The sequence below is a fragment of the Ascaphus truei genome, chromosome 17 (assembly GCF_040206685.1).
Source record: "Ascaphus truei isolate aAscTru1 chromosome 17, aAscTru1.hap1, whole genome shotgun sequence".
Lineage (NCBI taxonomy): Eukaryota > Metazoa > Chordata > Amphibia > Anura > Ascaphidae > Ascaphus > Ascaphus truei.
Genome location: NC_134499.1, coordinates 39,854,194 through 39,870,499, shown reverse-complemented (window position 1 = coordinate 39,870,499; position 16,306 = coordinate 39,854,194). Strand labels below are relative to the sequence as shown.

The 16,306-nt window shown below is 42.9% G+C and overlaps 1 protein-coding gene across 1 annotated transcript in view; it reads right to left on the bottom strand.

Annotated features, from left to right (window-relative positions):
* The window catches only part of FGD3 (FYVE, RhoGEF and PH domain containing 3), a 145,066-nt gene that overhangs the window by 11,440 nt on the left and 117,320 nt on the right, over positions 1–16,306 (bottom strand). Inside the window, exons 16-17 of the mRNA XM_075574901.1 lie at positions 12,373–12,495; positions 8,632–8,787 (exon numbers count right to left, since the gene is read on the bottom strand). Of these exons, the coding sequence (XP_075431016.1) occupies positions 8,632–8,787; positions 12,373–12,495 (279 nt within the window). The remainder of the gene's footprint in view (positions 1–8,631; positions 8,788–12,372; positions 12,496–16,306) is intronic.

Sequence of the window (16,306 nt, the reverse complement as noted above, 5' to 3'; positions counted from 1 at the left end):
ACGTCACGATTACACCAAATTCTGAACAACCCTTAAAAAAAATTCTCTCTTTTCTTTTTTAATATGCCATTTTTACTTTTAATGAAACTGGCAGTTTTTTTCTTACAAAATATTTTCAAAGGTAACATCATAGAATTTGGCCGCCTACGTTATAATAATATGCAACAACAAATAATGTGTTACAGGCCAGATTATATGCATCAGAGAAAGACAGGCTGTTTCCTAATCACAATACTGCACTAGCATTGGCTCATACAAATGTTGAAACCAATTTTTTTCAGGACTGCGTCGATATCTTTTCTTAGGCGCGACTGACAGACTAGAGTGAGCTAAAGAGCCCAAGAAACTATGAATTCACATTTTAAAGGTATTGGTAGAAATAGCAGTTGGGGATTAATAAAGCCGTTTTTTTTATTGAGGTCATTGTATTACTCTATTTTTTTTTACGGCTTGCGTGGCCCGGCTATCGGTGGTCACAGTGGCTTATAAATAAAGGCACGGTGTCGGATTTAATAGTAATCTATAGTTGTTAAACATCAGGGTAATGTTCGTTGGAATTATATTTTACAAAGATTTAAACAATTTGCTATAAAAATAAGTGCTGTGAAAATAAACACACAGATACCCAGCAAGCTCTAAGAAACCACACACACACACACACACACACACACACACACACACACACACACACACACACACACACACACACACACACACACACACACACACACACACACACACACACACACACACACACACACACACACACACACACACACCAATTGGAGTGCTACTGGGCGTGGCTAAATGTAGACAAAAAAAAAAGCTTGCCCCTCCCCACTTTCCAAGTATAAACAGTTCTCTTTTCATGTAGCTGGTTGTGACAGATTCAATGTGATCATTCTTCCTTTAAATATAGAGGTAAATAAGAATTGTAATCAGTTAGTGTTAGGACCTGCAATATTTGGTCATGCCTTGATGAGGCTAGCAGGCTTAAAATGCTTTGGCCAAAGGGTTTACTAAATTACCCTTTTTTCAAGAGATATATAGGTATTTCACTGTATATTTTTTGTCATATTTGGATGTAGCTTTGGGCTTCTTTGTTTTTTGCTGTTAAAATAAAGAGACTTTTGAAAATAAATCCCTCTTTCTAAATAAAATGGTTATACTCAAGGTGACAAAATAAAAAAAGTTGCAGTTCTGCGTAACACTGGAGTGGCCAACTCCAGTCCTCAAGAGCTACCAACAAGCCAGGTTTTCTGGATACCCCTGCTACAGAACACAATAATAGGGTAACCCCGCTACAGCTATAAGAGTGATGTATAACAGTGATGTTGGGAAAAGGTGCTATTGGGTATTGTGAAACATGTATACAAAAGAGAAGAAACCCAATTTTAGCACTCTAGATTCATATTCTGAGTGATAAGTGATATGCAAATAAAATAATACTTTATTGATCATCATTTGCATTTGCATTTGTTTTTACCACAACCTTATCTTGTTACACCCCTACTGTCCTAGAGACACCATTTTGTTAGGGTAAGTCTGCACATCAGATCCCTAGGGACTTTTGATTTAATACCACTCCATTGTTTCCTTTTTATTCTTGGATCCAGAGTACTTTATGTTCTCGACATTGGATTCGTGTGTGTGTCTACTGTCTACGATTTTAATCCCCCTTATTTTAATATTGATGATCAATAAAGTATTATTTTATTTGCATATCACTTATCACTCAGAATAGGGATCTAGAGTGCTAAAATTGGGTTTCTTGTTCTCTTTTGTATACATATCCCTGCTACAGGTTAGGTTTAAATGTCTCTGGATCTAAAGCTTCTACATGATTGTCCCTATCGCACCCTGTGCATTTAATAGCTTCTGTATAAGTGACTTGTGGAAGCATTGCATTTGAAGCTAACTCCAAGTTTTTGGAGTAGGCGCCTGCGTTCCTCTATGAGCTTAATTCTAAACCCAATACACTTGTAAAGTGGGTGTTTCTTGTGTATGAGACACTCCCTCTTTGGGTGCCCTGGTTTCTTGCTTGTAGCGATAGGATGGTTAGGACGTGTGCATGTTGTAGGAGACATATCTGTCCTGTGGACTGAGATAGGTGTTCTAGTTTGACCGTATATTGTGACTGATCTTTCCTTCTTTAAGTAGCTTGTACTAAATACAATTGATGTACCTAGGGAGAAGGCATGATTAATTTTCATTCTTGCTGTTTCACGAATGAAAAAGGAGGAGAGGTGACTTGCGTCTCCTTTTTGTATTTTGAACCTTGCGAGATCCATCTTCCTTGAAGGTTATGTGGCAGTTTCACCAAGATGGCTCTTACTCCACGAGCGGTGTCTAGAAAGTAGAGACCTGGTAGAAATGGATCAGCTTTTGCAGACTTATTCCCACAGCAGATCTCCGTGTTCTCCTAACCTTAGACTGTCTTTGCCTGAGATTTTGGGAAAGCTTTCAATACTCTTGAAGAGTGCGTCTTCAATTACTACTGGGTTGCCATTGCACTCCTCTAGTCTTTGCCATATTGAGCTAAGACATTCTTGAGGGCTGTTCATGTGTACTGCCCGAGTCTTCACATACTCTGAAGACTCTTTCCCCAACCACTTACTTAGCTGGCAGGTCAAGTTCTTCATTTGCGGTGATATACAGGTTTATTACGTTCCTGAACGTAGACCTCCACGTTCTTTAGTGCTCAGGATGGTCGTCAAACTTGGTACAGTGTCACGGGTTGACCAGTTCCCACCGGACCCAATACCTAGCTAAGTCTGTAAAACCTGATGCTTTAGTCAGAGTGTTGAGGAAGATATGGGTTGTTGTTGTATGGATCACAGCATTGAAGCATGTGGTAGAGTGGGGTTGGTTACATGCCTTTGGTGTGTGCAGGACATGTGTCACGTGCTTAGTGGAACCTTGCATTCGGGTCCTCCATGTGGTGGATGTGCAGTGACTGCATGTAAGTATGAGTTAGTACGTTTCTCTGTGCGATTGTACCTGGATTGTGAGCCCGGTGTCGTGCATCCGTACGCGCGTGAGCATGTGGATCACTGTGGTAGCTGTAGACATATGAAGCATAGGTTTTGAGAGGAGCAGCATCTACATCACATGGAGTCTCCATAGTTTCGGCATCTGTAATAACCTCCTAATCTGATAGAGATGGTAAATTGGCATACATACTGGCGTGACTTATTACAGAGTCTCTGGTGCGCTGCATCTTCTATAGCTATTTGATTGATACTCCCTGCCATTTTATCTTGCGGCTGCATCAAAGATTTTGGCTGGGGCTTCAGCAGCGGCCGCTTCCTTTTTTTCACAAAAGGCCTCAAAGATGGCTTCCAGCTCTGCCTTCCTACGTGTAGCAGCGGCGGCGGCGGCAGCGTCCCTTTGCTCCTTCTCTTCTATACGGACGCTCTCAAATTGCATGGCTACCTCTTTTTGACTAATCAGTCCTTGCACGTGTGGCCTCTGCGGCAGCTTGCCCCTTGGCGCATGTGCGTACGCTAAATATATTAGATTGCGCTGAGTTTGCTGACCTTGATTAATGACTGGATGCGCCAGAATGCTGTGATTCCGACTCCAGCAAGCGGTCCTTTTTCCGACTTCCGTGATTGCGCTCTGCACGCGGCTGTCTCATTCCAGATTCATTTCTTTTTGTAGCTTTCATTCTTGCAGGCGCTCTCTGGTATTGGTGCGCGTTGGGTAAGCCAGATAGGCCTCTGACAGCATTTGGTAACGTGTATGGCTGCACCTCTGGTGAGCTATAGACTGCTTAAGCTGCATTTCATGATCACTACACAATCTGGCGACACAGAGTTCTGCCATGCGGCAGGTGTTTGTAGGCCTTTGCCAATATGTGTGGCGTACGGTCTGTTACCTGTGTTAATGGTGAACGGCTGTCTCTGATAGTGGCGTTCAGTGTCCTGTAGCAGTCAGCGTAGTAATACCTGTACTTGTAGGTCTCGGTGGCTCTGATCCATGTCCTGGCTGGATGTCCGTATCGTAGCCCTTGATTGCCCTAGCTGTGGGAACGTAGCGCAGGGGTGGATCTGAGGGGCTTGTATCATGACTTGTGCACCTGGGCGGAGATGGCGTGTGTTTAATCACTTCTGCAGCGGTCTGTGCTGAAGCTGTGTGCAGCAAGGCAGTCCTTTACTGCAGCGGTCTGTGCTGAAGCTCTGTGTGCAGCAAGGCTGTCCTTTACGGCAGCGGTCTGTGCTGAAGCTGTGTGCAGCAGGGCTGTCCTTTACTGCAGCGGTCTGTGCTGAAGCTGTGTGCAGCAGGGCTGTCCTTTACTGCAGCGGTCTGTGCTGAAGCTGTGTGCAGCAAGGCTGTCCTTTACTGCAGCGGTCTCTGTGCAGCCTCTCTCTTGCAAAGCGGTTTTTTCACTGTTCTGTCCTGGGCCTCAGTAAGATTTTACAGACAGTTAAACTCATCACCTTCATGCAAAATAGAGTCCTCATTCAATTTCTGATAACATTTATTTACAAGCACAAATAGAAACTTTGGTGATGCATAAATTAGAAGGTGAAAAAACAATACTATCACAGGGGAGCCGTTTGGGGGAGACCAGTTAGCTGGCTGCAAGCTTTGCAAAGGAAGGCACTGCAGAGCTGGACAGACGGGAAACAGAGCTGGACTTTACAAAGTGCTAGGGAGGGAGGGTCATACCAAAACCCCAGGGGTCTGAACAGTTATAGCGAACTTTACATAGTATCAAGGAAGACAGAAACTAGGGTAAAGGTTAATGGAGAGACAACAGGAGAAAAAGCACACAGGCTGGAGACAGAACCCCCCAACATTAAAGGGTAAAGGTCCCAAAAGAAAGCAAAGGGGTATATGATCAAGAGGACACAAAGAGTTGCACAGAAATACAGGGGCAGTTCTGTTTTGTGCAAAACAAGTCTATAAATAAAAAAAACTATACCACCCAGGCCAAAAATCAGACTTATCAGAATCAATCCCAAGTTAAAAAACAAAAAAATCCCAGAATCCGTAATAGAAAAGACCAGCACCTGCTCAAAAGGACCGAGGTGTTCTCAATTCAACTGGGTGAAAATGACCAGAAAACTGGATTTTTTAACCTTTAGAGGGGTGACCATCTATGTCCGACCAAAATACTCAAATGGATAAATATTTAGATAAAAGCACGAAAGAAAGCAAAGGCGAAAGAGAAGCTATGGAGAATAAAGGTTCTGCATTTTTCTCAAGACACACTCATTGGTCCTAGTTGAAGAAGATATAACAAAGCAGGAGACAATCTTGCAGTAGAGACTGCTAGGTGCTGTATACACTGACAGAATATGACCAACAATTCTCCCCAGATCTAAATCTAATAAGCAAACTGCATATTCCACTGAAAAATATCCCCGGGGAATGAAGGAGAACCCAGTCACCGCTTCTACAGGGAGCCCGGCAACTGGAAAAGTAAAAGGACAAATTGGGATTGAATAAAATGATTTAGTTGCATCTTCCTTTGATGGGAAATATTTTGCTTTCTAAGAGGGAAAAGCTGGATTTCCACTTTCAATCTATGCAAAAAAAAAAGGCCTAAAACAAAAATCAGCAATTTCATAAATCAATTCGATCACTGTCAACTCGTTCCAATATTAAAGGGAAAATAGAAAGTGGAGTGCACACATTTTTATGCATATCTGCAGGCCGGGCATTATGTGCCAGATGTGCTGCTGGGTGTATCCAGGGCGATTTCAGAAACCCTTTGGATGACTTGAGATATTTGCCATTACAGCTTCGACTTCGAAATCTTTTCTGGTCCAGTTATACATTGTAGATTATACGAAAACAAAAAGGAGGGTTACAAAAATGGCAGGCAGATCTTCAGGACACAAGAATACAAGACAATACTTAAGTTGGTCAATAAAACGTTAAAATGAATCCCTGCCGCAATGTATCAAGAGATGATATATAAGCTGATGCGCAGAAGATACTGGATCTCACGCCCAAAGTAAGTCGTATGGCAAAAGTAACTGATAAGTGCAAAAAGTGCTCAGCTCTGGCTGCCGGGTTCCTGCGCCATTTATGGGATTGTGTGCGAACTTCTGCAAAGAAGAACTGCTCTGAGATGATAAAACTGAAATTTGGGCTTACTCTTAGCTGGGCTATTTTTGGGACTCTCCAAAACACTGAAGAAACAGAACATATAACAGACAAACGTATAATTACATTCTTAGCGATCATCTCTTTAGCTGCTAAGAAGGGAATATTACAATGGGGGATCAGTAACCCCACACCAGGACTAAATCTGGTCAAAGAACAGTTAATGTCCATCCTCATCAGATGGATCGGATAGAAAAACAGTGACAAACATAGACCGACAATCAGACAAATATTTAAATACATGGATCTATTTTATTAACACATTGCCAGAAAACACAAAACAACATATAATAAACAGGTTCAAATATACACATTGGTTCTCCTCCAGAAACCCGAGAGGGGAAAAGAGGGTTCAAAGTGTAGCAGAACTGTAGTAGGAACCACAGGTCTTTAACTCGAAGGCCGAGGTCAAGCGCAATTTCCTCAATATGAAGGACGCTGTATAGGAAAGCAGAATCTCTCTCTTCTTGTTTTGTGTTTTTAAATACTGTTAATGGGGGGGAAATGTGTACAATAAAAATGTGAAAAGAATGCTACATACACTGTATCACAATCAACATGCTGACTCTGTATCGTTTACCTTCCAATAAAAATAATAATATAGAAATAGGATGTTCCCAGAATTTAAGAGCCGATGGTGGCGCTGCGGTAATGTTACTGCCCTTGAAGCAGGTGAGCCCAGGGCACCTTCTCCTTGTGACTTTACGAGTCACTATCTCCCGGTGTCTCAGGCACCAAAATTAAATTGTAAACTCTATAAAGGGCAGGAGCGTTCCTTCATGGCGGGGGATTTAATGCCCTGGAGAAAGGACTACGTTCTAAAGTTAACACTCTTATATTGCAAATATGATGTTTTATCACCAATAATAAACCTGACCGTCATTTCTCCCTAGTGTAACACTCGAGTAGATTCTTAATGAATCTCTCCCCTCAAACCGACAGCTTTTTCATTTGGATCTCTGAATACTGGTACTGCTGCGGAGAAATAAGAAGCAGAAAAGAAATCCACCAACAGGCGAAGTATTCCTGCATTAGGTGGGTTTCAACACTACAAGCCCCTGTTTTTCCACCATTATTAATGCTCCTGGCTTAGTTATTGAGCATTTACTGTCCCCCTACGGACATCTGCCAATTATGAAAACAATTGCAACATAGAAAGTGGTCTCTCCCGAACAGGCACTTTTTTCTTAAACAAAAAATGCCAGTGTGAAAACATGGAAGTCGTGTACAAAAGTTTAGGTGGATTTCGAGATTATAAAGTGTTGCTGCATTTATGGTATAGGTCAGAGGTCGTAAACTCCAGTCCTCAAGGGCCACCAACAGGTCAGATTTTTAGGATATCCCTGCTTCAGCACAGGTGGCTCAGCGAAGACTCAGCCTCTAATTGAGTCACCTGTGCTGAAGCTGGGATATCTTGAAAACCTGACCTGTTGGTGGCCCTTGAGGACTGGAGTTAGCCTCCCCAGGTATAAGTGATACAGTTGCCTGTAACCAAATGTGAAGTTTCCCTCACTTGGACACGTGTGTGTATGTGCGTTTGTAACAGCATGTGTTGTATTTTGTGATTTGTGTTAGCTGTAAAGAGTTGGATTTCACAAGCAAAACATTTTTTTTAAAACTACCATTTATAAACACAAACTGCAAATCAGGCTTTCATGTTATAGAAGCTGCAAATTACATGTTTAATGTACCTTTAAAGCAGGATATGTCAGAAAACGACACGAGGTGATTAAAGGCATCTCACGAGTACACACTATAAATAAAACCTCGTCATCGGAAATGAAAAGTGGATTTATCAACTGTCCAACTGTCAAATCCAGTTTGTGTGTCATCCGTGGCATCCAAGATAAAGTGTGGTTATTAAGGGAGCAATCCAAGCACTAGCCCACGTGTGGTTTTATTTTTCTAATAAATCAGTTCTGTAGTTTTAGATAATACTACATTGTTTTATTTTAAAATTCAACTCTTAGTCCCATTTTTAATGAGTTTTAATATACTGAGCATCTTTTGATTTCTATACCAGGTTTTAACACACTTCCCCAGCAGCGCAAGAACTTTGTAACACTTTCCTGTTTGTGATAATTTGTTGCCAACGTTCCCAGCAGGTTGAGCTGTAAACTGTAACAATAGATCATTTAACCTTAGTATAATATAAGAATACATTGTAGCTGCTGAGTTACACTGACTGAAGGATTGATTTGAAACTGAAATGCAGCCATTTAGTGCATCCTGGGGAGCAGGATTTTGCTGATCAATCCCGGAAGAATGAATCGATCGGCAGCATAGCTAATTAGTTCTCAATAAAGGTAATCAAAGGCTGCATACTATATATATATATATATATATTTTTTTTTTTTTTTTTTTTTTAAAGCTGCTTGTATCGCCTTATTAAAGTTAATCCCACTGGTGTCCCTAATGAAGTGGCAAAAGGAAATTCTATTATTGTGTTGATGCCAATAATGGATTACACCGCTTAATTCATATCCTATTAAGAACTTCCTGAAATATTACCTCCAAGGTTGCTTTCTTCTTCACTTCACCAACAATCTCCGCTGCTCCTGCGTTACTCGGCGCTGCAGACGTCAGCTGGAAACACTCCTTACAGACTCGATTATGCCGACCGCTCTCTGCCAGCAGCTTGAATTCCGAACACTTTGCACAAATCACCTGCAGCAGAAAAACCACAATTATTATAACATACATGTATGATCAGACAGACAGACAGACAGGCAGACAGGCAGACAGGCAGACAGGCAGACAGGCAGACAGGCAGACAGGCAGACAGGCAGGCAGACAGGCAGACAGACAGACAGGCAGACAGACGAGCTACAGGATTTACAAAGTAACATTATTGTATCAAGAATCATTAAATATAATAAAGGAAAAAAACAAATATCAATTTAAGAGACGAACATATTAGTTAACATGAATTGCAACAATGTAATGGTTTTCTTACAGAGTACTGACAGTATATGCAGAGCACTGACGGTATATGCAGAGCACTGACGGTATATGCAGAGCACTGACGGTATATGCAGAGCACTGACGGTATATGCAGAGCACTGACGGTATATGCAGAGCACTGACGGTATATGCAGAGCACTGACGGTATATGCAGAGCACTGACGGTACATGCAGAGCACTGACGGTACATGCAGAGCACTGACGGTACATGCAGAGCACTGACGGTACATGCAGAGCACTGACGGTACATGCAGAGCACTGACAGTACATGCAGAGCACTGACAGTATATGCAGAGCACTGACAGTATATGCAGAGCACTGACAGTATATGCAGAGCACTGACAGTATATGCAGAGCTGTGTATGGTATTCTGCAGGTACAATGTGCACCTGTTCCCAAAACAAAAGTTGCATAATTGAAATATACCCCGTTCAATTTAGTCTTCACCCTCTTCCCATGTATACTTTCCCAAAACTGTACAGTTTAACATTATAAACCATACAGGATTTAATCAGAGACCCCAAAGTACAAGCCAACGCTTCAATCCTGAGGTCCCTACAAGCTTATTGAATGTGATCCATCTTTTTTTACATTAAAAGCAGTGACGGTAGCACCATTGTGACAGAAAGGTACTGTAAGTAATTAAGGGTTACAAAATACACAGTTTGAGTATTTGGGGGTTCCCTGAAAAGGTCTAGTACAACACAAATATATATTTCAATATATTCTAATTACCTTTTAACGTGAAACCCCAGCAAGCTCTTTTTGGGAACCCCTGAGCCCCCGCAAAATATATGTATGTATTTAAGTGTCAAAATGGAGTGCTATTGAGCGTGGCATATGTATACAACAGACGACAGAGAAGCCTAATGCTACATCCAACATGACAGAAATACACCGGAAAATACTTATATATTCTCTTGAAAAAGGGTCATTCAGTTTAACCCTTTGGCCAAAGCGTTGTAAGCCTGTGAGCCACGACAATGCAGACACCTGTTCACAAGTCCTAACACTACCAGATAAAATACTAATATACCTCTATTAGGATTAAAATTCTCATTTACCTCTATTAGGAGGGAGAAAGACCACATTGGATCTATATCCCTAGTTAGTAGGTCCTTTCATTCTACTGGATATAGATCCAATGTGGTCTTTCTCCCTCCTAATAGAGGTAAATGAGAATTTTAATCCTAATAGAGGTATATTAGTATTTTATCTGGTAGTGTTAGGACTTGCGAACAGGTGTCTGCCTTATCGTGGCTCGCAAGCTTACAATGCTTTGGCCAAAGGGTTAAACTAAATGACCCCTTTTCAAGAGAATATATAAGTATTTTACGGTGTATTTCTGTCATGTTGGATGTAGCATTGGGCTTCTCTGTCGTCTGTTGTACTGTATACCTTTTAACATGAAACCCTTTGCATTTGAACTGAAATGACAATGGTCAGAGTTCTGTATTTTTAGATAAATAATACATAAATTAAATGATAGATGTGAGTTTAAGTTAACGCAATGGCCAGTCAGGTTTCATTAGTGGCTTAGGGCCTATTCTGGTAGCTCAGCGGTCATTGCCAAACTTCCCGTTTTGGTAAGTACAGAAGAAGCAGAAGGAAGTGTGTGAAATAACAGTATTCTCTTTTGCAACACGCTTCTGTAATCTGCGGCTATAAAAAGTGACAAACTACACGGATTGTGCGCGCTTTAGAAGCGGAACACCCCAAGGTGCTAACTCCATCCCTGTCAGACTTATGGGGCTTATGCTCTCCCCATATTTCAGGCTCTGGACGTAACTCGCAATACCAATCTCGCCGCGCTTTAGGAGACGTTGACAAAATGCGAGTTTTTAGAAGCGGTTTGCATTGCGGAGCTACGAGAGTTGCAGTGGTGGGTAAAAAAAAAGGCAAGTTGGAGGCGTTTTTGACAAACTGGACACGGAGCGGCATCGGGACAGCTGGAGCCCAACCAGAGGTCAGGTCCAACTGTCAGCACCGGCAGGCTGGACCCCCCGAAGCCTCTGGGCATGAGACAACTGCCCCGGCTCTCCCCCCCCCTGTCGGCGGCACAGCCCACAATCTCCAAATAGCACCAGGATGAAGAAAAATAGCTTACCAAAAAGATTTGCATTACTCATACAACGAACGTCACATAATATACATTGTCTGTGTGGTACAATCCACTTAAATATCTTTCATAGTGAAGAGTTGGAGAAGCCCAACTAGTGCAGAAGAAACCCGAGTTCTTTTGCAGTTAAGTGATGACTTGTAACAGACGAGTTTTCTATTCATATAAATCAGTGATTCCCAACGCGGTTCGTGAGGCGTCTCCAGCGGTTTGTAAAAAATATGTAATAGTGGTTCCCAGGCAGTGCAGCGGGTTCCCAATCCGTGGGGGTCTTCGCACGAAGGCCCCAAACTGCACCTCAGTGTGTGTGGGTGGTATATTACAACAGGAGCTTCCAAAGTCGCTCCCCACAATGCTTTGCATTCACAGTGGCGAGGCTTTGTGGGGCTTTGGAAGCTCCAGAGCACCGATGTAATTGAAAGCTATACCCCCCACGCTGCCTGCGCACGCAGTTAGGAGCCTGATAAAGCGCGTGTTCCCCACACGAGCTCAGTGCACTATACTGCCTGGTAGAGATGGGGGAGAATCTTTTTGTCAGAATTGGATCCACAGCGGATCAGCCGGTCCCTTTGGTCCCCGGATTTCGCCGGATCAATTTCAAAAAGGGCAATTTGCATTTTGCGGCGTCTTTCATTATTATTACTACCAATAAACTCCAGATTCCGCCAACCGTGGCCGGAATTGTAGCATCCAATCCGCCGATTCAGCAACCTGTTTCCTGAATCCGCAGGTTGCATTCTACAAACCCGTCCACGGGTTGTATCCATCGGCTGTTTTTGATGAATCCAAGCGAATTGAACCCGACCGAATCTGTTTGTGGATTTTATACTGCAACACGGATTGGGGGGGGGAGGAGAGAAAATCTGTGACATGGAATTGGGCTGGCTCGCCCATCTTTACTGCCTGGGACCGGTCACAGTGTTCTGATAGCAACAGCCTGATGACTAAGCAATAAGATCTAGCAATTAGGGGGTTGGGGGGAGGGGGGCGAGAAGTGCACAGTGTAAAAAAGGTTGTGAACCGCTGATATGGATGTAGTTTATGCAACATTTACCATTCTCTTGTTTGGGCAGGACATCTAAAAACAATCATCGTGAGGCATCTGAAGTAGACTCATACAACACACAGTCTTAGCAACGAATGAAGGGGTATAAAATCCTATGACTTACTGCCGCACACTGCTTGCAGTGGTGTCGCCTCTTTGTAATGGAGTTGAAGCTTTCTCCACATCCTTTGCAACTCTGCTTTTCCTTGTCTCGTCTCGTTTTGGTCGATTTTCTCAATGTATCCGCCTATAATTTAGAACAACGTTTGCTGTAACTCATTACCAATGCCCCCAATATCGCCCAAACCTTTTCTTTTGTACAGTAAGTAACAGACAGACACTTACAGAAACTGCGGAAGGGAACTCCATTCAAAAAAATAACTCTTACAGACTGATCTGTCAATGTTTAAATGGGCAATCCCTCCCAGGACCAACGTGCAGGGGTGCCAGTGACATGTTTAGGGGTTTCCTCTTGGTAATTAATAATAGATACATTTTTTTATCCAAATTTCACACCTATAAGTATTTTAAATGTATTACTTAAAATGAGACTTGGGAGGGGTTTGATTTCCCCCCAACGAGACGTCACGTGACCACGCGGTGTCGTTTGACGCCGGGTTACCATGATGACGTATCGCTGGAAGCCAAGGTAACTTAGTTACAGAGGCCTCGAGCGGTCCCCCGGCATTTATTTTAAATGACTTGGGGGAGAGCGCGGCACCTCTGTAAGTGCCGCAACCCCCCCAAAAAATGTTGCACCTCCCCAGTATACAGTGTGAACGTGTAGATAAAACCGATGAAGCCAACTTTGCGCAAGGTACAGATAATGAAATCTCTCCCAAGAAAATATGAGCGGGGTGCGCTAAAGCACAGCCATGAGGTGTCTTATAGCATAGCACCGTTTGGCCTGTACATAAGGACATTTGACTATTTGAGTGCCAGAGGTTTGTCTGACTTTGTTTTTAAAGTATTTCATTTTCTGAGTGAGCTTTAATAAGCAGGTTACATGTCTGCTTATTACAGGAGTATAACTTTCCTTTAGCATGAAACCATTCTATCTTTAGGCCGAGTCCACGGTCCCTGCTGGCGTGCTGAGGCGCGCTGAGGCGCAGGGAAAGCGGGTGCTTTCCCTGGCCTTGCGGTTGCTTACCGCAAGCGCTCTCAGCAGCCGTCAGGGGGCGGTCCGGGGGCGGTCTGGGGGCGGGCGCGTCACTGGCCGGGGGCGGGCCAGTGACGTCACGGAGCTGGTTCGCCCTCATTGGGCGAACCGCTCACGTGACCGGCCTGTCTCGCCGGCAAGCGGGGGAATTTTAAATTCCCCCAAGACCTGCGCTTCCGCAAGCGCGCGTAAGCGCAGGTGAGCCCCTACTAAAGCCGCTCTAATTGCGGCTGTAGGGGCTCAGTGCTGAGCGGGAGCGCGCCTCAGCGCGCTTCCGCCAGCAAGCAAGTAACATGGCCGAGTCCTAAGTGTGTAATAACTCATGGGCACAACATAGAGTAGAACACAAGTAATGGATTTGCATAAGATTAATGCCTCTTCTTGGGATTCAAAGACCAAAAAACATTTTCTAGTATAATTTGGTGTAATACAACATTTCACATAAATCATAATAACACACACACACACACACACACACACACACACACACACACACACACACACACACACACACACACACACACACACACACACACACACACACACACACACACACACACACACACACACACACACCATCAGCGCTATGCAAGAAAAAAAAAACAATTATTATAAGAAACTTGCAGTGCATGGGGTTGTCTTCAAATTTAGACAATCACCACCTGTGTTAGATCGTATATTTCCTGGTAAACTTGTGGTCAAACACTAATACTACCAATCGCCCATTTCCATGATTAGTAATTGGTAACAATTAAACACTATTTATCAAATCTCCGGTAATCAGACACCAAATTAAACAGCTCTGAATTACATGTGCTGGAGTCAGCGGGAGACTTCCACATGCCATATTTGCTGTAAACTCATAAGCTGAATCATCTATATCAGATACATTTAATGTTCGCTGCCTTTGAGACCAGTACTAATGCACATTTAATGTTTGCTGCATTTTCAAACTATCTCACATGCATCAAACCTTCCAGGTATGTTCATTATCAGCATTGCACACCGCTTCCTTGCTACCCGGTTTAATCACAAAGTGTTTTATTTAACAAACCAGTTACCAAACTCACTGGTTACTATATACTCCAGAGGCCGTCACTGTACAGTAGGCCACACACAGAAAGCACCACAAAACGTTGTCCCGAGTGTGACAATGCTAATACGTTGCCTATATAAAATAAAAGGGATTAAGTAAAGTAGAAAGTTGCCCGTGTCAAACTCATGGCAAGTTTGTGTGAATTGCTTTCTTCGCAGGCACGTCGTGCAGAGGTTAAGGCAGGAAGGGTGGGGGGCCGGGTTGGTCCTCTCTTCCATGCAGTAACACAGGAGAGAGTAGGAATGGAGGGGGGGAGGGGGATGATACCTTTAATTGGACAACAAGTAGTTGATGTGTTACAAGCTTTCCAACCTCAGCTCCTTCATCCATCTGTGTGTGTGTGTGTGTGTGTGTGTGTGTGTGTGTGTGTGTGTGTGTGTGTGTGTGTGTGTGTGTGTGTGTGTGTGTGTGTGTGTGTGTGTGTGTGTGTGTGTGTGTGTGTGTGTGTGTGTGTGTGTGTGTGTGTGTGTGTGTGTGTGTGTGTGTGTGTGTGTGTGTGTGTGGCAAGTGGGGACATGTGGCCATTTGCAATATTTTTAAGAAAACTCCTGAAACAAAAACACTGAATGCTTCCTCCTGACTATGACTGCCACCAAGTGGTATACAGGGTACATGTAATAATAATGTGGAGAACTCTACATTTCGTTTACAGTATGTGATTCAATCTTACCCACCAGTAACAGCTCTCGCACGCCAGTGAATAAATCCCTTATTCTCAACCAGAGCCACAATCAATACACTTTGTTTGGAATTATTTTGAACCCCATGCAGTGGCCTAATAGAAGGCTTCAGAGCAGGGGGCTCAACTCCAGTCCTCAAGACTCCCCAACAGTTCAGGTTTTCAGGATTTCACTGCTTCAGCACAGGTGGCTCAATCGGCCCCTGCTTCAGCACAGATGGCTCAATCAATGGTTCATCCTTTGACTGAGCCACCTGTGCTGAAGCAGAGATATTCTTAAACGGACCGGTCATTGGTGGCCTTGAGGACTGGAGTTGCCCATCCCTGCTTTAGAGGAAATGAAATTAAATCATTACCCTTTTCAAAGGACAATAAATCCTTTGAACGTTAAATAAAGTAATTCCTGCATGGCCCATAGGACTAAATCGTACACATGGGCTTTCTTTTAAAAGTAACTCACTTCGGACAATAAGGGAGGAAATACGGGCTTTATAAATGAAAGCCTTAACCAGATGTACTTGTTAAAGACACCTTACTGCCCCGTTCCAGTGAACGGCCCATAAGATTTTTCCCAGAGCAAGAAGATAGAATTGCAACTCCTCCTGAACAAGAGCGGTTAGGTTTGCCCAACGTACGACATGTAATTACAGATAGAGATAGAGAAATCATGCAGAGCCTAAAGGGTTAAAATGTAAGGATCACTTAAAGTGCTATGTATGAGCTACCGGGCAGTTCAAACCGGGTAAAAAACAGAACTGCCCTAATAATAATAGCTAAAATATATATATATATATATATATATATATATATATATAATCAAAAAATAAATAGATGATACCGTTCTGTGGCTAACGAAATGCTTTTATTTGTGCGAGCTTTCGAGATATACTGATCTCTTCTTCCGGCGATCGCCGGAAGAAGAGATCAGTGTATCTCGAAAGCTCGCACAAATAAAAGCATTTCGTTAGCCACAGAACAGTATCATCTATTTATTTTTTGATTATTGAAGTTCGGCTAACACGGTACTGATACCTCTACATGTATATATATTTATATATATTTATATACATACATGCGCACACACACGCACAACACACGCACCTCCATGTTCCCTGGGGAAAGAG